Here is an 18,763-nt window from a genome sequence, read left to right on the forward strand (position 1 = left end):
CGGTAGATATACCAAGTCTAGAGATGGACGACTGGGGAGTGGTTCAATTTCCTTGACTATTCTTATACTCTAGACAAAACATCGAAAGGCTGCAAGTTTCAGTCCGTCTGGTTCTTCGAGTGCACGCACAGCGCAATCCCGCCCAGCACCAGCACCAATCCCAGCCACGTCTCCTTCGCAATCACCTTGCGCTCAACGTACCACTCGCCGAGCACCGTGAACAGAAAGGCACTTGAGTTGGCGAGGGGCACGGTGAGAGAGAGTTCTGCATCCGCCAAGAAAGGGGTCATTAGCCATGTGTCAGCATTTATGGATAGTATTTTATCGTCTTCGAATTGTTCTGTCCCAAAGAACAGGGAGAGTTTGGGGGATTTCATACCATGTTTTCCGACCAGCAGAAAGAACCACACACTCCCAGTCAAATTGATCACCAGCGGAATAGAATACGCAGGCGTGCGAAGCAGATTGACCACCGTCCAAAAGAGTCCGACAATCTTCGTCCGGAGCCAGGATTGGGTTGGTGGGTAGGAGCGTTTCCATGCCGGCGTGGGTGTGTTATCCTCTTCCTCCTCTTCCTCCTCTTCCTCTTCTGCATCCTGCTGCTGCTGCTCCTGTTCTTGTCCCCGCCGAGTCCTCGCACCGGCGCCCATTCGACCCGAGTCACTACTCGTACTCCTCCTCACCCCATGAGAATGAAAACTCTCATCCGGAGGAAGCAATTCCTGCTCTTCTCCCTCTCTATATTCTCCAAGCCCATCGGTCTGGGGTCTGCTACGGCCAGACGCAGTGCTCGAGGCTTGTTGCTGGCCTTGTCGCGCGTTGAAGTCGGCTGCGGCGCGCCGGATAAAGGGGGTTGTGAAACCCCAGGCGACGCCCACTAAGAGGAACGAGAGGACGTAGTTGAAGGCCGAGGGCGCGGGCTCGGGTATGCTGGCGTCGGGGTCCATTTTCTGGGGTTGTCGAGTCCTGGGATGCAGGAGGTCCATCAATGCTAAGGGGGGTGGTGTCCAATATATTTATGCAAAATTGATAAAAGTTCTTACTAATAATTCTTACTTTGGATCGATGTATACGACCTGTGATCTCTATATCTATCACACTTATGATAATATATATACAATAAATATAGAAAGTAAGAATCAAGAATGAAGAATAAAGAATTCAAAGAAACGCCTATTTACAATTATCAGCAAAAGAAAATAAGGGAGTAGACAAAGTTAAACCGTAGCATCGTAAAGCTGATACGATGCATAATACAGAGGCTAGCGATAGAGGAATCAATCTCCGGGACTATTAACAGAATATCTAAATCCATTTCGTGATATATCCTCAAGCAGGGCCTACGTAGGCGTAAGGCCGGCAAGGAACATTTTATTTACATTTTTACGGAAGTTGTCTCGATCGTCTATCTGTAACCTGTATAACTGCACTGTGGATCTTATGCTTATAGGCCAGTAAGATTTATCACAGCGTAATCCTTTGCCAAAGCTAAGTCTTAATCTGGGGCTTTATTCTCTCTTGAACTTGCCGCCGCCGCGTAGGATGAGTTGATGTAGGCGATGGCTTATAATCACGCGTCGGCTTCTCAACTACTAGCTACTAGCGCTGCGTAGACTACTGGAGCTAAAGTGATAAGTTAATAGGGCTTTCCGTTTTGTATTAGAGGTTTATCCCTAACGTTTCTCGTCAGGAGTTGGTTGGTAGACATGTTCTCAGAGAGCACTAGGGGAAACTAGGCAAAGGAGAACGAATTTGAGAAGAAAAATCGCAGAAGAGAAGAATCAACTTGTCTACAGGAGAGAAGACGAGAAACTATCTTACTATCTTTGTATATAAGGCACTTGACCAGCAGACAAAAAACCAGGCACTGGTTAATTATCCTGAAGCTTAAACCCTAACATACTATACCACACAGAGTATCAGCAATTATCAAGGCAGGAGGGTGGTATACAAAATATTAGGAGCTTTTATATATAGGAATTACTTTATTACCAGCAGGGCAGTTTTAGTAAATAGGGGTGGATGAAGACTCATAAAGCATCACTATACGATAGTGAAGTTCGCCTATCGCTCTATTTAGATAGCTATGGAAGCTTTTCAATCAGTCATCTCATTAATCTATAGCAACTATTTCTTTAGGTACGGAGGTTATAATTAATCATTAATCATTAATAGGGGATATTAAATTCTGATATGCTCTTATCTCAGTGAAGAAAGTTGTGCTAGGCTGCCGTTATTCTACACAGCCAGAGTGAATGATATTTTGCCCTAGATCTAGAAATAAAAAATGGCTAGCTACCTTAGGAGTGTTTAACAAAATAGAGCAGCTCTAACTTTTTTTACATGTTTTATGAAGAGCTAATAGTCCCCCTATATCAGATGTTCGCAACGATCGCAGAGAGGGCCTCGCCCATTAATATCACCTAAGATCCCGCCACTTAAGAACCCCCTCTCCCCCGCCTTCCCATATAACCGCTAGTTAACTCTTAACATCGCCCGATAGTCTATCTAGACTTCTCCCCACATATCGCCATCACCATGACACTACAAGATGAGAGCTCTGAGGAGCCAGAGCAGCTTCCTCGGGTGGCCTGGGCCTCTCTTCCCAGCCTCCCTACGTTCTCAGGGCCGACCGTTTCAACCACTTGGGCGCCATTTTTTTTTTCACTTAATCTCCCTCCATAATCCTCAAGCTAGGCACTGAAGATGGGGAAGGCAAAATGACCGCGCTCGCCCATTCCACTCTGGGCTCCTGTGTCCCACGCGTCGTTTGTATCGTCACGGTTCCGATAAGAACCTCAGACGCCTCGACAGCCAACCGCGACCAACAGGGCCTCCTCCTTACTTACCGGCCGGGCACGCCGCTAGTTGAGCTTTGGCCCTCACTCGCCCATCCGCAGCGCCAGACCGTCAAGGCAGAGCTCTGTCGTCTCATCGTGCGTATGCGTGCGCGCCACTTCTCCTACTACGGCCGGCCGACACGGCAGCCGTACCTCCTCTTCTCCGAATTCGGCACAGAGACGCACGCCTGTTGCAACTCCCGCTCCGAGTGGGACGATTCGCGCGTCCGCGCGCTGTAGGCCTCCGCTCCGGACGCAGAACGTGTAGTTACCCTCGAGCGAATACAGCGTGGCACCACCGGCGTAGGTAATTGGGACCGTCCTGTTTTTTTGGCATGGGGACTTGTCTGACCGGAACATCCTCGTGGACCCCTGCACGCTCGCAGTGACGGCTTCCTGGACTGGGAGATGGCCGACATCATGTCCGCGTACTTTGAGTACGTCGCGGCACGGCTATCTGGGGGCCATCAGCCTGAATGGAGAGGGAGTTATTGGATGTGCTGAGGGTTGTTCTGCGCCACGAGTGCGATACTGGGCACCCAGAAGACCAGGATTCTGTTAATGCTGATGAAGGATAGGAAAGACATAGGAGGACGTTGGCGGCTTGGGATGCTGCTGAACTATATTTAGGGCTTGGTTGCGTACAAGTTACCGCTTTTGGCAAGTCCGCGGACTTGGACTGCCACGATGTATATGAAAAGTAGACTGGACCAAGGCTGAAATATTCCCCGAGCCCTGCGACTGAGGTTGTGCGGGGTGATGAGCAGAGGCGATTTGCCCCCCCGGGGCACTTCGGCTCTCGGGGATGAGAATCTCACCGTTTGCGCCTGGCCCCCACGGAGTCTGTTTTTATAGTTTGATGGGTGGAGAGGGGCAAGCGAACTATATATAAAACCACGAGCCCCGTTGTAAGCAAGAATCCGCTGATTTCTCCTCCCAATCCACAACTTTCATCATCATGGCCATCCCCTCCAACCCAAAGCTGGAAGGCTTCGACATTATCCAGACCCCCTTTAAGCACGTTGGAGACCATGGCATCCGAGCAGACATCCTCATCCCACAGAAACCACATGCGGGGAAACGACCTACGCTCGTGCGCTATCACGCAGGTGGACTGGTGAGTCCCGCCTCCGTTTTGTGTTTTCGTGATGTATCAACTTCAGTAACTAATTATGCACAAACAGATGATGGGTGATTCCCTCAACATGGATTTCTGGCCGCACTGGCTATCAGACCTAGCCCTCAAGCACGGCGCGGTCATCATCAGCCCGAACTACCGGCTGATGCCCGAAGCCACCAGCGCCGAGATCTACAAAGACTTCGAGGACTTCTGGACGTGGCTGCTCTCTCCCGCGCTGGCAGAGCTGCTCGCCGCGCACACCACCCCGACAGAGCTCGACCTTGACCGCATCCTCACGACCGGCGAGTCAGCCGGCGGCCTCATCAGCGTGTGGACGGCGCTGGCGCACCCGACCGAGATCCGCGCCGCACTGGCGGCATACCCGTGGGTCGACACCGACACCACGGCATTCGACGAGCCGAGCTCGACCGGGGGGTTCGGCCGCGACATCCCGCTGTCGGTGTATGAGGATACCATGGCTTCTGTGAAGCTCGGCACTCCCACCTCGTCTGAGGAGTCTGCGGCGCGCTTCGGGTTTATGCTTGCTGCCATTCAGCATGGGAAGATATATCCGCTCTTGCGGCGGGGGCTGGAGGAGTCGCCGTATCGCGATGTGTTGCATCCCATGCGGCGGCTGGAGGAGCCCGGTATTCGCATTCCTCGGGGCGGGATTGCTGTTATTCATGGTCGCCAGGATAGCATTTTGCCCGCTGAGGGCGTGGAGAGATTTGTCGCGCGTGCGCGCGAGGTTACTCAGGGCCAGCCTGGTTCCGATAAGGTGATTCTCACGCTTCGGGACGGGGACCATGGCTTTGATATTCCGGTTCGGGTTGAGGAGCAGTGGATGCAGGATACGTTCAAGCGGGCGGTGGAGACTTGGTTGGAATGAGGAAGGACATGCCATTGAACATAAGATACAAGAGATATAGATGTTGATGAGGTTGCTTCTCATTACAGTTGTGATAGGTGGCCAGAAATATTCACATTATAAACAATATAAGCAAGAGCAGATATAAACAAGAATGAAAACAATCGCAATGTAAACAGACAGTCATTCCTCAGCTCTTGCTCTTCTTCGACGGGACCAACTTGGCCAACCGCTCCTTGAGACCATCTGTGTTCCACTTCCTGACTCGGAAAGAGTAGTACATCATCGTAGCCATAAACACATTAAACCCAATAAACGCCCACAGCACCCCAAAATTGCGCCAGCGTTGGGAGTAGTAGATCTCAGACGTGGCCAGGTACTGATCAGCGATATTGAGAGAGCAGTAACTGCAGTCGGAAGTGGAATTTGTGTTATGGAGCTGACCACCAGCCATATCAATGTACTTCTCCATATACTGATAACAGGTCTGGCCAGAGGGCGGGTTGAAAACAGACAGCTCGGAGGCTGCGCATTCAACGGGGCGATTGTGGACCTGCGTTGCGGCCATGCCTCCGGTCCAGTAGGTAAACGGGGAGACGCGGTACATAAAGATCCAGAAGCCCGGCAAAGCCGAGGGAGGCTGCATCACACCACAGAATGTGAGCGACATCGAGAACAGAAGCACGACTACCGCACTGGCGGTTTGTGCGTCCGGGAGCCCGGCGATCACCATGTGCGTGAATGTACTGGCGTAGATGAAGAATTGGATGCAGAAGATCAAGACCGTTCCTTGAGTCAGGGAGTCGGGGACTCCGACCACTGCGTAAAAATAGCACCCAAACATGAGGATGCCCATCACTACCATGTACGGGATCTCGACGACCACATTAGCGATCAGGAATGCTTTCCAGGAGTATGACTTGCTTGGGCGCTCGCGTCCCTCGTAGAGAGAACGCTGCGTCACAAAGACGGGCATGATCTAGCAGAGGTTAGAATACTCCTAGTGAACACTTCGAGGGATGGGTGAAATCAAACCTGTTGAGATAGCGAAGAGAAAATAGTGCACAGCATGAAAGTTGAGTAGATGATTGTCTGCATTCCCTGGAGCGAGGTTTTGGCTTGATAGAACGAAAAACCAATGAAGAGACCGGAAGCGATGGCCAATGCCCATTTCGACAGGACGTAGGACGGCATACGCCAATACTGCTGGAACACACGGTGGGTGACCTGGTAGAGCTGGAACCAGAATGGCATGGCAAACTCGGAATGGCTGTTGGTAGAGTCGTCACTGGCGTCGGACCGGTCTTTCTTTTGCTCTTCGTCATGGATGCGGTTGATCTCCGTCTGAACCATCTGGCTCTCGTTGCTTTGCTTCCACACGCTGAACCAATCCTCTCCCTGGTCATTTGAGCCCACATTCACAACCCCCAGCATATACTCGGCTGGGTTCTCACTGTCGCCACACTTGCGGGCCCCATGAGACTCGAAGTAGTCTAAAAGCGTGCGAGAGTTTTCGCCCACAGGGCCAAAGTACACGGTCTTACCGCCGCGAGCTAAGAACAGCAGCTGGTCGAATTGCTGGAAAAGCATCGCGCTGGGTTGGTGAATGGTGCAAAGAACGGCCTGCCCGTGCTGGGCAAGCTTGCGGAGGAACGAGCAGATAGCCCACGAGCTCTGGGAGTCAAGACCACTGGGAAAAGATTAGCCATCTGGAACAGATTAGAAGACATTACCTTGAGATGATGCACTTACCTGGTAGGTTCGTCCAAGAAAAGGAGCAATTTGGGCTTCGCGGCTAGTTCCACGCCGATGGTCAATAGCTTGCGTTGTTCGACGTTCAATCCCTCACCAGGCACACCGACGATGGCCTCTGCAAACTCCTCCATTTTCAGCATATGAATCACGTCCTCGACGTAATCATACTTCTCCTGGATTGACACCGAAGCAGGCTGGCGCAACAGCGCACTAAAACGGAGCGACTCGCGCACAGTTGACGTGTCCAAGTGAAGATCCTGCTGCTGCACATAACCCGTTTTGCGCTGAAAGCTTTGGTCCAGTCCGCTGCCATTGACAAACATGTCGCCCGTGATCACACCCATCGAGGTGCGATGCGCCAACACATCAAGTAGAGTTGTCTTACCAGCACCACTGACTCCCATCAGCGCGGTGAGCGTTCCTGGTTTCACCCATCCCGAAACATTGTCCAGAAGTCGACGGGGCTCGCCCTTGATCTCGATGTCGTAGGAGACGTCTCGCCAAGTGAAGATATCCGTCTGGGGCTGGATGGCGGCCATACCGGATTCATCTGACTCGTCAGATGTGGGTTGTGTCACAGCTGTTTCCTTGGTGTTCTCGACATCCGATCCCGACTTCATGTAGTCTCCACGCAGACTAGCCGGTTCATGGCCGCGACGAAAGACGAGAGCCTCGGCGGTGCTGGTGGTAGAGGAGTTCAGCTCACAAGCGACAAAGTAGATGGCCATGAAGCCGATCAGGAAAGCGATCAAGATGCCAAAGTTCCGCCACACATGACTGTAGCTGTACTCGTAGTTCTTCATGATATACTGGTCTCCATTCACGGTGGTTTTTCCTGCGACCGAGCCCAGAGACGAGCAGCTGAATGAACTGCCCGACAAGTCGGCGTAGGTGGGAATGAACTGGGAGCAGGGAAAATCGCGGCCGTGGAACTCGTTGGCGATCAGGATTTCAAACGCATAGAAAATCGGGTTGAGGTAATGGAGCCACTCGAACCAGGGATGCATAGATGGCACAGGCAGGACAAAACCGGTGTAGACTACCAAAACCAAGATCAGGACACCAGCCAGACTCATTGCCTGCGACACGGTCTTGGTGATGGCGGCCATGGTCCGGAACACTGCACTCATCACAAAAGTGATGATGAAGGTGATAAGCAGATAAATGAAAAATTGGGATGGTTCTCGCCTGAGACCTGCCAAGAAGTACAGAATAATGTTGAAGACGACCACCAGGGCGAACTTGACCGGTATGTCACTGACCACGCCGGCGATGGCTTCGGTGGCGGGATGGTAAAGAGCATATGAGGCATGTTTCTCGACGATGGGCCGTTGTGCGTAAAGACTGTTGATTTCTGACATGGCTGTCAGGGCGTTGAGAAGAACCGCAAAGAAGAGGGTGGCTCCCTTCGATTGAAAGCCGGCCGTGGCATTGGGAGATCCATAGAAAACAGAACCAATAATCAAGGCCATGACGATTTGAGTAAGAATTGTGGACACGGTCGAAGCAGAGTCGTTCCAGAGTCGCTGGTAGGCACGGATTGTGTTGAACTTGATCTGCATGGGCACACTGATGATGTAGGGAGATCCAGGTCGCGTGTGTTTGGCCTGGTTACCACGCTTTCTTTCCCGAAACTCCTCCACAGCAGCACTGTCACCAAGGGGGTACTGCTCCTCATACGTCGCGATCTCTGCCTGCAGCTGCTGATATTCAGCCGATTTGTGCCATGCAGCTTCAAAGTCCTCTGGGGTGCGAGGGACGCGGTTTTCCATGCCGGGCTTCGCCTGACGTTCTTGCGGGTTGGTCACCGAAGTCAGAAAATCGCCTGTGGTCTGTCGCTGGGGACAGTCCCAGCCCTGCCGCTCAAAATAGGACTTGGCAGCAGCAGCAGGGCCAAAGAAGACCTGGCGACCTTCATAGAGGACAACCACCTTGTCGAAGACGTCGTAAATACTCTGGCTGGCTTGGTAGGCGGCCACTGCATGCGCCGAGCCTCCAATGTCAGACAACAAACGCAGGGACTCGACAAACTTGAGTGCCGTGGCCGAGTCCAATCCTCGCGTCGAGTTGTCCCATGCTCCTAAAGGTGCAATTGACAGCGCCATCTCGGCGATACTGACCCGCTTGCGCTCTCCACCAGAGACGCCGCGAATGAAATCGTCTCCTACTCGGGTATTGTAGGTATGTGACAGTCCAAAAATCGCCATGACGATCTGCGTCACGTATTTGGCATGTTCCGTTCGAGACATGCCCTCGAATCGATGCGCGGGGGTTCGTGTCGCGGCGGCAAATTCGAGTGTTTGGCCGACTGTCAAGTGCGGGAAGTGTCTGTCGACCTATACAGAGCAAGGGGTCAGTTTCTGTTGCAGATCCAGCCAGCATTGAAATGGGGCATCAACACACCTCTTGGTTGTACACCACCTCGCCCTTGAACTCCTTCATCATGCGCGACTGGGGGATTCCTATGGGACACATCAGTTTGAGGCTCCTTATCCCCCCTACCGAGGTATATCAGATAGCTTACCATTATAGTGTATCACGCTCTCCTCATCGACATTCAAGCCATGCAGCTCCCCACAAAGCGATTTCATAAATGTACTACACCCGGCACCTGGACGACCCAGCACGAGCAGCAGCTCGCCACTTTTCAAAAGACCGTTGAAGTCCTTGAGGATCCGTCGCTGCGGTGAATGGGCCTGGCGGAGTACCTGTCCCAGACGAAGAGGCGAACTCAGCACCGAGGCGACAGTGTCTTGAAACTGCAAGGCGGCGCCCGACCCATATACATTGAGATTCTTGAACAGAATGCCAGTTTTGTGGCCGTGCTTGCCGTCCCGACCGACATCGTTCATCGCAGCCTGGAGCCATTTCCGCAGATCGAACTTCTCCGACTGGGGATCAAGTGTGGGGTCATTTTCAGCGACGGTTGCCAGGGCCTGGGAAGGGCCTTTAATGGTCGACTGGCGGCGCGATTGCTGCGTGGCGATGCGGGTGAGGGTATCGACGTCTCCCCGGTCAATCAGGGAAATGGGGTCCTCGTCCGAGGCGGACGAGCCGTCCGTCTTTGGAAGAGTCTCTCCCTCTAAGGAGGAGGAAGACATCTTGGGAGTATAATCGGAGATGAATCAAGGGCTTCTAGGAGTCACATTCTAACATTTTCTTTAGAGGAGCTACCTTGGGGTTTTATAACAAGTGTACAAATTCACATATTCATCATGACTTGCCGCAAAAAGTCTAATATCACTAGACTTGTGGACTCCACCGACCCTCGCGGCTATGGCATGTCCCGATCCGGCGTTTTTCATCCTTCTCAGATTGCACCGGCTGCCTCCGAGACTTCCGCTGACTCAGAGCCCTATGCTGTCCACGGATGGGCTTCTGGATGTTCTCCGGCGTTGGAAAAGACCCACAGCGACCCACCTTTCAGCATGTTCCGAGTTGTTCGGGCCGGCTTTTGACGATCCCGATAGTGCTGCTGGGGACGGAGTTATCGATTCCGACAGGGAGAGTGGGGGTCTACATTGGCACTAGGGCTCTTGGCTTTGGATTATTTCCCCTTGTGCCTTGACATTTGGGAACTCGGGAGTGAAACATGTGTCTCCGTGATGTCTGTCCGAGTGCCACTGAAACAACTCGTGTTGTGCATAATTTATAAGATCAGAATACATGGCCGCAGCGAAACAATTCCCTCGTTGGAGTTTCTTAGTGCTGACGTTGGTTCAACTCATCAGGATCAAGATAAAGAGGAAATGGGGATATAAGAGATTGATAAAGGATTAGAAAATAAATAAATCAAGAGATAAAAAGTATTAGTGTAATCATGACAGTCGTAGTAAAATACTCATCTCTCTATTAATCAAATAGTTAATAAGGCTTGAAAATCTAGTTTTCAGTCTCTACCCATGGACTATATCTCCTGGAGCCGCCTAAGCGAAGCGAGGGTAGCAGTTCGTCTTTGTTTGTTTCTCTCATCTTGTTTATTTCTTTTTCGCATGAAGTAAGGGAAAAAAAAAAAATATGAAACACATACATTGGAAATATCTTTCCCCTCATTTCCATCCTATCAATTCTGTGGCTCTGGGCCCAACAGACTAAATAAACAATGCTCTATACCCCCCTGAGACTCTCCAATATTTTTCTAGTTAAGCATTGAATGACAACATTGAGTGGTAACTGAAGAAAAAAGAAAAAGAAAATAAGGGACTATTGCCAGCCGGCGTATAGTCCACAGTATCATCCCTACGATATTTGGCCCGATCCTGACGGATTCCCATCGCGACCGAATTCGGACAACTCGGTCCCGAGCCTTATAGGTGCCTGTACATTAAATGGATAACGCGGCCTGGTGTTTCCTAGTTCCCTGGACATGATGACTATGTCTCTGTAACTTCGTGTGACAAAGCTGACCTGTCTGAGCGTGGGGGGCCCGGCGATATAAATAGCGCGCCAAGTGTTGGGTGTTGGGAAAAACAGACATGCTGACTCTCTCCAGTTAATTTAACACTTTTCCAAAAAGTTGCCAACTTCTTTCACCTCCACGAGCCAACATGGCCCCTTTCAAAGTGATCATTGTAGGAGGAAGCGTCGCGGGACTGACTCTGGCGAATATTCTGGAGCAATATGGCATCGAGTATATTCTGTTTGAAAAACATGCGACCATAGCCCCGCAGCTGGGGGCCAGCATTGCGATTCTCCCGCATGGCTCGCGGATTCTGGACCAACTGGGCATTTATGAGTCCGTGGAGCCGATGACTATGCCGCTGAATATCTTGCAGGCTGTTGGACCTAAGGGTGTCCCTCTGGGTCGCATAGATTTATTTGGTGATTCTCTGGAGGAAATGTAAGTAAACAACACATCCTTCATTCTTTACGGTAATTAGCCTCTTGTCTGAGCTGACCTGACTTAATTGCGAAGACTAGGGTACCGGATGCGTTTCTTAGACCGACAAAACCTTCTGCAAGCACTCTTCGATAACATCCAAGACAAATCCAAGATCCACACTTCATGCCAAGTTTTCAAGATAGACGACCTGAACGAGGGTGTGAAAATCACCCTCAGAGATGGGTCGACTTTTCAGGGAGATATTCTCGTTGGCGCCGATGGAGTCCACAGTCGCATCAGGCAGGAGATCTGGCGGATTGCAGATTCAGAGACCTTGGGACACAAGCAAGCTCGAATGAACCAACGTGAGTCACATTAATTTCGTCGGCATCGTATTCGACCACTGATGATCCCCACAGCCATTGTGTGCAATTACAAAGCTTTTTTTGGTATTTGCAAGCGCCCGCAAGAAATCCGGGAAACCTTCGGGTTCAAGACGTTTAACCAGGGCCGCTCTTACCTGTGCGTGACTGGACCTGACGACAAGATGTACTATTTTGGATTTTTCAAAACTCCAGACACAAATACGCTCGAAGAAATCCCGCGATATACGGCAGATGATGCAAATAAACTTGTTGCAGAGTATGCGGACGATGTGATTTACAACGGTGTCACATTGGGCCACCTCCAGGCCCGAAGTACGAATTTGGCAATGGTTCCGGTGGAGGAATATGTGCTCGAGAAATGCTTTTATAAGCGAGCTATTTTAATCGGCGATGCCTTTCACAAGGTAAATTTGTGACTTTTTTTTTGTTTGGAAGTGCGAAGGCTGCTAAACCAGAGGTCTTATAGATAAACCCGTTGAGTGGCCACGGCGGAAATGCCGCCATCGAGTCGGCTACTCTTCTCGCAAACCTGCTGAAGACTGCATTACTACAGGGTTCTCCACCTGACAACAATACAATCCAGCATCTGTTCTCGAAGTTTCAACGACATAGGCGGCCTAGAACCAAGCGTCTCATGGAGGGAACGCGGCAGCTGCAACGCTTAGAAGTATTAGACAACCCAGTCCTCAAATTCGTGCACCTCAACTTCACATCCAAGCTCTCTGTCGAGGGGCTCACCCCGACGCATGCAGAGGCATCATGCCCCGGCCCGAGTCTGCAGTTCCTGCCACTCAAGGCTAGACGAGGACTGGTGGCGTTTGAAAAAGAGGTGAAAGTACGCTCAAAGCGCCGGCCAGCTGCCACAACTAGGATTTGGGCTGTTACGATGCTTTTGACTGCTTTACTGAGACCTATGATGAGCATATACTTTCCAGGCCCGGATTCGACTGGGGAGTCTTCGGGTGCACTGCAGGCCTATATTGGGATGACCACTATTGCGATCAATGGGCTATGGGTGGTGGAATCTCATCGCTGGGAGCTCTTGATCTCGCCTCGGTCCAGGTAAGTAGAAATTTCTGTCGTGACTATTATAATATATCATGCTAATTGATCTAGCGCTATTCCATATGTCCTTGCTTCAATTGCATTTGGATGGGAACTTGTTCTGCCCATCTACTTCGCTTTACACATTTACCAGAGCGCGTCCCGAACATTCTACTATCCCTTTCCCCGAACCATCGACAGCAGGGTAGCGAAGGCGCTTCCGATCGGATTGCTGATGGCTTATACCATTCCCGTGCTGCAAGCTGTGACAAGCCTGAGCCAAACAGAAGGACAAGGGACCCTGGTCAGTACCCAGCGGGCCTTTGCATTTGCACATCTCAGTCTACCGATTCTTCTTCGCGTCGGCAAGTCCGTCTTCAAGAAGTATTCTGTTGAGCCTTCAGTTGGTGTCTTGCTATTTGGAAACCAGGATTTGAAATACCTATCCCGGTTTTTCACGATGGGTTTCCTTCTCACTAGTACGGTTCACCTAGTGTTTGTTAGCCAGGGATTACCTTCTTTACTATCTGATATATCAGACTCAAAGATTGTACCCTCGACGGAGGGGGTCCAGGTAGGATGCCTGACCCTTACCGTTGTGGTCTGGTCTCTTTTCGTGGTGTGGGATTTGCGCCGGGTGAAGATAATCAAGGGATCTCTCCCCATGATGATGCTTGGAGCGGCAGCTGGATCTGTGTTTTTAGGTCCCGCGGCCGTGCTGGCTGCTCTTTGGGGATGGCGGGAACATGCTTGGGCACAATCCAGAATAGCGGACAAGCTGGAGTATCAAGCATCTCAAGGCTCATAGAAAATGATAAAATAAGAACAGCAAGACAAGTGTTTGGTCATCTGTCTTCCTCGCTTATATTATCTTATAAATAAGTCTAACACGTTAATACGCATACTAGGCTAAGAAGATTCTAAATAAAAATACCCGGTCGTAGGTAGTAAAGGAATATTTTCGGCTTTAATCTACCTCTTAAGTAGAAGCAATTTGTTATTTCTCCCTTTTATATATATATAGCTACCGTCTATATTATACTATCTTAGGGATTTCTTTAAGGTTCTTATCGACTTTATCGCCGTTACCTAACGCTAACACACGTGTTTCTTATCGTAGCCACTCTAGCTCGGTACTAGAGTCATACGTTATTCTAAATTTACTATACAATATAAGGTTATAGGCTAACTGACCCTTTTTGGAAATTAGGCTTACTATATCAAAACAGCGAACCCCCAGAAAGATCACAATTTTACTACAAAAGGCCATATATAATAATAGTCTTTTCGCCGTCTCCTTAACTTACTCCTTCCTCGAACGTAAAGCTAGGGTTCAGCTCTAAATTTAAGATTATACGAGGGGAATTTATGCTGGATTATCTACAATATCACCAAGCCGTAGGCCGAGTGTATAATGATGATGGGGTGCCTCAGGCTCACCGCCTAGGCGCACTGGCAGTCCCTTTTCCTTTTAGGCGCTTTCCCCTTACAGTGTGGAAGAGCGATGATATTTTGGAATCGCTGGAAGAATCTGACAATTTCTATTAATAGAGTGCTTCGCTACGCTCCGCAATGAGCGAATGGGCCAGGTTAACACCCAGTACCAAGCTTACACTAGCCTTACCTAAATAGGGTAGAACAACAGCCACGCAATTACTCTACGCCCAACAATCCTTCCCTAAGCCATTTTAGTGGAAGTGACCCACATACGTCAATATAAAAGGCACCTATTGGGGCTCTTCAGTTGAGCGCCTGGGATACTTTTCGAGTCTTTTCAAGTCACTTAAACCTCCAATCTTCCTTTCCTCTCGCACATAGTGTTTTACTATGCCTATCTTGCGAGTATTCCTCGCTATCCTCTTAATTACTTTTCTCTTTACTGCACTTGGCAGTAGTAGAGAGTTAATTCCTCGCAAGAACCAGCAAAATAGGTGTACGTTTATTTCTTCTTTCATATTCGCTATATCTAACTTGACGTTATTTGGTCAAAGATCAGAAGCAGCATTTATCCTTTCTCGCGAAACGAACCTCTTGGCTGCATGATGCTATTGTGATTGGACGAGGCTACTACGAGGCTATAGTCCATGCAGATAGTGGATCAACAGACTCACAACCATTCCATCCTTATCATCGTTGGGGCTCTGAGGTTTTTACCGAAAATACTGGAGAAGAGTGGAACTCAGCTCTTCTAGCATCTGGGAAAAGTCGAATACAGCAGGGTGATTTTGCTACGGTTGAGGCACGCAAATACACAAATAAGAAGAAGCTAATGGGATATCCGAACTCGGATTGCCCGTTGGATGAAGTGGTTAAGGGACTCCCTAATTCAGTGGAAATCATGTTTGATGTGAATCAGCATTTGATCTTTCTCTATGGTGTTAATGATGAGCGTGTTGACTCTACAGGCTGGGCTATTCAGGCCGTCCGACAGGCACATGGATATCCTGTTGATCTCTCATGGGGTTCTCGTGGTCTTTATACACGTGTGAGTAGCAAACGAAGCAGACAGATACAACTTCATGTTCTTGAAGAAATGTTAAAGGGCCAGAAGGATCAGTGGCAGAAGGTTACTGTGGATTCGGCTAACATGGACCCTCTTTATGCGCTTCTTGCGACTGATGAGGGTGAGCTTGTCACCTCTCTAATGACAGATGAACGTGAACCCCATTTCGCAGAAGGGAAACTACACACGATCATTTTCCATTATACCAAAAAGCAAATCGGCTTTCTGTTTTCTTAAGGCTCTTGTTGTCAGCCTTAACTCATGGATTATGGAGCCAAGCGAAGCAACTCATACGGACCTGTTACAGAAGCGCCCGACATCGGTTTCCATTACGCGAACATATGAGATGCTCTTTCAAACCCTAATCACATGATCCGTATTGCCAGATATGGTTACTCCTGTACTTTGTATTATGTTTCAGTTCGGAGCGGTAAAACTGAAACTGACAAGGGGAGGTAATGTTATGTATTATTACTGATCCAAAAATAACAACCCCGTGGTGCCGTCGTCCAACAATCCTCCCCCAAGCTCCAGCAACCATTCACCCCCTAAATCATCTCAAAATGGCGCGAAACCTGAACCCTAGGCAGCGTAAGATGATTGCACACATGATAAGCAGCAAGAAAAGACTGACTACATCTCAAATGGCCAAGCTGGCAAAATGTACCGAACGCTCTATCACTAACATACGCAAGATAATGCGATTGTTCGGCAGTCCCAATCCTCCCAAAATCCCTTCCGGCCCGCCACTAATCGTCACTTCTGTAATGCTGGACACCCTATGTGACCACCTCGCTAAGATACCCGGCCTTTGCCTCGAAGAGATGGCTAAGTTCCTATGGGACGAGTTCAACATATTACCATCGTCGTCCAGCATCCAACGTGCTCTTTCTCGGGTTGGATGGACCAAAAAGACAGCCCGGCAGAAACCCAAAGAGCAGAATCCTCAACTACGAGATTTTTACCAACACAAACTATCTGAGTTCCATTCATACCACCTTGTTTTCGTTGATGAATCCGGATGTGATAAACGGGTAGGACATAAGCGGACTGGTTGGTCACCATTAGGTGTGACATCAGTGCAAATGTCTAAATTCTATCGGGGCCAGCGATATCAGATATTGCCAGCGTATACTCAGGAAGGTATTCTTTTGTCTCGTATCTTTAAAGGGGCAATGGATGCCGTGCTGTTCGAATCGTTTATTGAGTAGCTGCTTCAACACTGTGAAAGGTGGCCGGAGCCAAAGTCCGTGCTTATTATAGATACTATATCCTTTACTATTCGGACCGAGTTAAACAGTTATACTCTGATATAGGTGTTAGGTTGCTGTACCTCTTACCTTACTCTCCAGATTTTAACTCTATAGAGGAGTTTTTTGCCGAGCTAAAAGCTTATATCAAGAAAGCTTGGCTAAGTTTTGAAAGGGATCCCGATTAACGGTTCTATGCCTTCCTTCGGCAGTGTGTCCATGATATTGGTGCAAAGCAGCAGAGCGCCGAAGGCCATTTCCGCTATGCAGGTCTAACGATAGAGAAGATATGATTGGCCGTCGTTCCAGGAAACGTGGTCTATGCAATAAATAGTATAAGCCAGGTCACATGTAATACCCCTCCCCTCAGTTATTCAATCTCGATCCTGTTTGCCTCGAATGGTGTATCAATGTGGTCGGGGCATTGGAAGATAGTTCCAGGGGCCATTTCCGGCATACAGGCTTGAGCATTGAAGATTCAGATGATTGGCATTCTCCTGTGGCAGTAATAGTACTCATTTTTCCACCCTCCTCGCTAACTCGTAACCCTTAATTGGGATACATGTGTGATAATCATTTTCTTCTTCGAAAAAGACGCGGCTATTCGTAATCACAGTAGCTGTCTTCCTCTTATCTAGCAGTGGCAGCCTAGTAGACTGCTGCTCCTACCAACCTATACACCTCATGATCTTGGGTCCAATTCTCTGAGAATTACTTAGGCCATAGCATATATATCTTCGTACGTACATGTCAAGTTTTCCACTTCCTAAAAACGAACTCAAAGCCGCCTACACGCCGGGCATGACCGATTGCTGCTTGTGCTGTTAAATCTCCCTAGTGGTGCGCGACTTCGAACTCTATTTTCCATTATCGATACCGAAATCCCTTGAACATGAACGCCGGTATCAGACACTGAACCCTCATAATCCAACAGCACCTGCATCGCCTGCGCTACCTAGAACTATATCATCGCGATCTCATATTCAGGCATCATGGACCAAAACCCCTCTGTATCTCATTTTTCCCTCCCGAAGAGTCTTCATCGCCTCCTCAATTCCATTTTGGCTCAACGGGAATGTCATCACGATAGGCTTGATGCGGTGGCGGGCTGCAAAATTCAACATCTCACGTTGGCTACCTCGAGCTGCGGGCAGACTGCCTTGGATCCGCAAGGCTTTCATAACCAACGGCAGATAGGGGAACTTCATCTCATCCATATCTACCGTAAGAGCATAGATGGTGCCCCCCGGAGCCATAAGCTGGAAAATAGCTTCCCAATTTGGCTGCTTCGCCGATGTGACAAGAACATGATCCAGAGGCTCCATCGCGGGCGGGGAATCCGTGAAAGCATGGAACTCGGTGGCCCCAAGAGCCAACGCTTCAGCCTGCTTAGACTGCGTTCCTGATAGCACCACCACTTGACAGCCCATTTTTGCAGCGAACTGAATGGCGAGGTGTCCTAGTCCACCTACCCCAATCACACCCACGCGCTCGGTCGGTGAAATTTTGAATTTATGCAATGGCGAAAATACTGCACTTCCGGCACACATCAAGGGAGCTGCATCGGCATTGGATATTTCATCAGGAATTTTATAAAGAAAATCTTCCGGCCAGATAGCCGCCTGAGCAAAAGATCCTTGGTCGATATTAGATTCGCCATAGATCTTTCGTTGATCGCAGTATAATTCCTCGCCACGCAGACAATACTTGCATTGACGACAACTGCCATGTCCATATCCCCAGCCCACACGATCTCCGCTGTTTTCACTACAGTCAGTCAAAGTCTAGGCAATGTGCATAGAAGTATAAATCGAAACATAAACAGTAGGAAGTTAAATGCAAGCTTACATCTTGAGCGAAGCAACTTTGGTACCGATTGATTCGACGACCCCAGCTCCTTCATGTCCGAGGACAATATTGGCATGCTTGTAGTGTTCGTCAGTTCCACAGAGACCGGAGTGCGTTATTCGGACGAGTATTTCATTCTCAGTAGGGTCGGGATATTGAGTGCGACGTTCCACAATCTCCCCATTCTCAGAGCCTTTGAAAACAGTAAATTTCGGCATAGTAAATAAACTGATGAAATATTGTCTGACTTGAAAATAAGAATGAATCGTTAGGCATATAAGTAGGCGAAATTCTTCAAGATGAGAAGGTAGGTATTAGGCAGTTATG

The 18,763-nt window shown here is 49.3% G+C and overlaps 10 protein-coding genes across 10 annotated transcripts; 7 read left to right on the forward strand and 3 right to left on the reverse strand.

Moving 5' to 3' along the window:
• Positions 1 to 98: 98 nt before the first annotated feature.
• On the reverse strand, positions 99 to 947 carry NUU61_000865 (uncharacterized protein; the record flags this gene model as incomplete). Its single annotated transcript, XM_056651448.1, has 1 exon — positions 99 to 947. One exon carries the CDS (start codon positions 945 to 947, stop codon positions 99 to 101), a length of 849 nt encoding a protein of 282 aa, XP_056516298.1.
• A 1,773-nt stretch (positions 948 to 2,720) lies between these two features.
• Positions 2,721 to 3,080, forward strand: NUU61_000866 (uncharacterized protein; the record flags this gene model as incomplete). The annotated part of the gene is made up of 1 exon (XM_056651449.1): positions 2,721 to 3,080. The coding sequence occupies one exon, from the start codon at positions 2,721 to 2,723 to the stop codon at positions 3,078 to 3,080; it is 360 nt and encodes a 119-aa protein (XP_056516299.1).
• Positions 3,081 to 3,798: 718 nt separating this feature from the next.
• On the forward strand, positions 3,799 to 4,849 carry NUU61_000867 (uncharacterized protein; the record flags this gene model as incomplete). Its single annotated transcript, XM_056651450.1, has 2 exons — positions 3,799 to 3,957; positions 4,025 to 4,849. 2 exons carry the CDS (start codon positions 3,799 to 3,801, stop codon positions 4,847 to 4,849), a joined length of 984 nt encoding a protein of 327 aa, XP_056516300.1.
• A 169-nt stretch (positions 4,850 to 5,018) lies between these two features.
• NUU61_000868 (uncharacterized protein) lies at positions 5,019 to 9,684 on the reverse strand (the record flags this gene model as incomplete). The annotated part of the gene is made up of 5 exons (XM_056651451.1): positions 5,019 to 5,807; positions 5,864 to 6,518; positions 6,581 to 8,919; positions 8,987 to 9,045; positions 9,108 to 9,684. The coding sequence occupies 5 exons, from the start codon at positions 9,682 to 9,684 to the stop codon at positions 5,019 to 5,021; spliced, it is 4,419 nt and encodes a 1,472-aa protein (XP_056516301.1).
• Positions 9,685 to 9,798: 114 nt separating this feature from the next.
• On the forward strand, positions 9,799 to 10,041 carry NUU61_000869 (uncharacterized protein; the record flags this gene model as incomplete). Its single annotated transcript, XM_056651452.1, has 1 exon — positions 9,799 to 10,041. One exon carries the CDS (start codon positions 9,799 to 9,801, stop codon positions 10,039 to 10,041), a length of 243 nt encoding a protein of 80 aa, XP_056516302.1.
• A 1,089-nt stretch (positions 10,042 to 11,130) lies between these two features.
• On the forward strand, positions 11,131 to 13,643 carry NUU61_000870 (FAD-dependent oxidoreductase; the record flags this gene model as incomplete). Its single annotated transcript, XM_056651453.1, has 5 exons — positions 11,131 to 11,423; positions 11,499 to 11,770; positions 11,825 to 12,195; positions 12,258 to 12,853; positions 12,908 to 13,643. The coding sequence occupies 5 exons, from the start codon at positions 11,131 to 11,133 to the stop codon at positions 13,641 to 13,643; spliced, it is 2,268 nt and encodes a 755-aa protein (XP_056516303.1).
• Positions 13,644 to 14,662: 1,019 nt separating this feature from the next.
• On the forward strand, positions 14,663 to 15,575 carry NUU61_000871 (uncharacterized protein; the record flags this gene model as incomplete). Its single annotated transcript, XM_056651454.1, has 2 exons — positions 14,663 to 14,768; positions 14,827 to 15,575. 2 exons carry the CDS (start codon positions 14,663 to 14,665, stop codon positions 15,573 to 15,575), a joined length of 855 nt encoding a protein of 284 aa, XP_056516304.1.
• A 326-nt stretch (positions 15,576 to 15,901) lies between these two features.
• On the forward strand, positions 15,902 to 16,776 carry NUU61_000872 (uncharacterized protein; the record flags this gene model as incomplete). Its single annotated transcript, XM_056651455.1, has 2 exons — positions 15,902 to 16,545; positions 16,602 to 16,776. 2 exons carry the CDS (start codon positions 15,902 to 15,904, stop codon positions 16,774 to 16,776), a joined length of 819 nt encoding a protein of 272 aa, XP_056516305.1.
• Positions 16,777 to 16,783: 7 nt separating this feature from the next.
• NUU61_000873 (uncharacterized protein) lies at positions 16,784 to 17,141 on the forward strand (the record flags this gene model as incomplete). Its single annotated transcript, XM_056651456.1, has 2 exons — positions 16,784 to 16,858; positions 16,959 to 17,141. The coding sequence occupies 2 exons, from the start codon at positions 16,784 to 16,786 to the stop codon at positions 17,139 to 17,141; spliced, it is 258 nt and encodes an 85-aa protein (XP_056516306.1).
• Positions 17,142 to 17,571: 430 nt separating this feature from the next.
• NUU61_000874 (NAD(P)-dependent alcohol dehydrogenase) lies at positions 17,572 to 18,654 on the reverse strand (the record flags this gene model as incomplete). The annotated part of the gene is made up of 2 exons (XM_056651457.1): positions 17,572 to 18,355; positions 18,437 to 18,654. 2 exons carry the CDS (start codon positions 18,652 to 18,654, stop codon positions 17,572 to 17,574), a joined length of 1,002 nt encoding a protein of 333 aa, XP_056516307.1.
• Positions 18,655 to 18,763: the final 109 nt, after the last annotated feature.

Source organism: Penicillium alfredii, assembly GCF_028826965.1.
Source record: "Penicillium alfredii strain IBT 34128 chromosome Unknown utg000001l_segment0_segment0, whole genome shotgun sequence".
Taxonomy (NCBI): Eukaryota; Fungi; Ascomycota; class Eurotiomycetes; order Eurotiales; family Aspergillaceae; genus Penicillium; species Penicillium alfredii.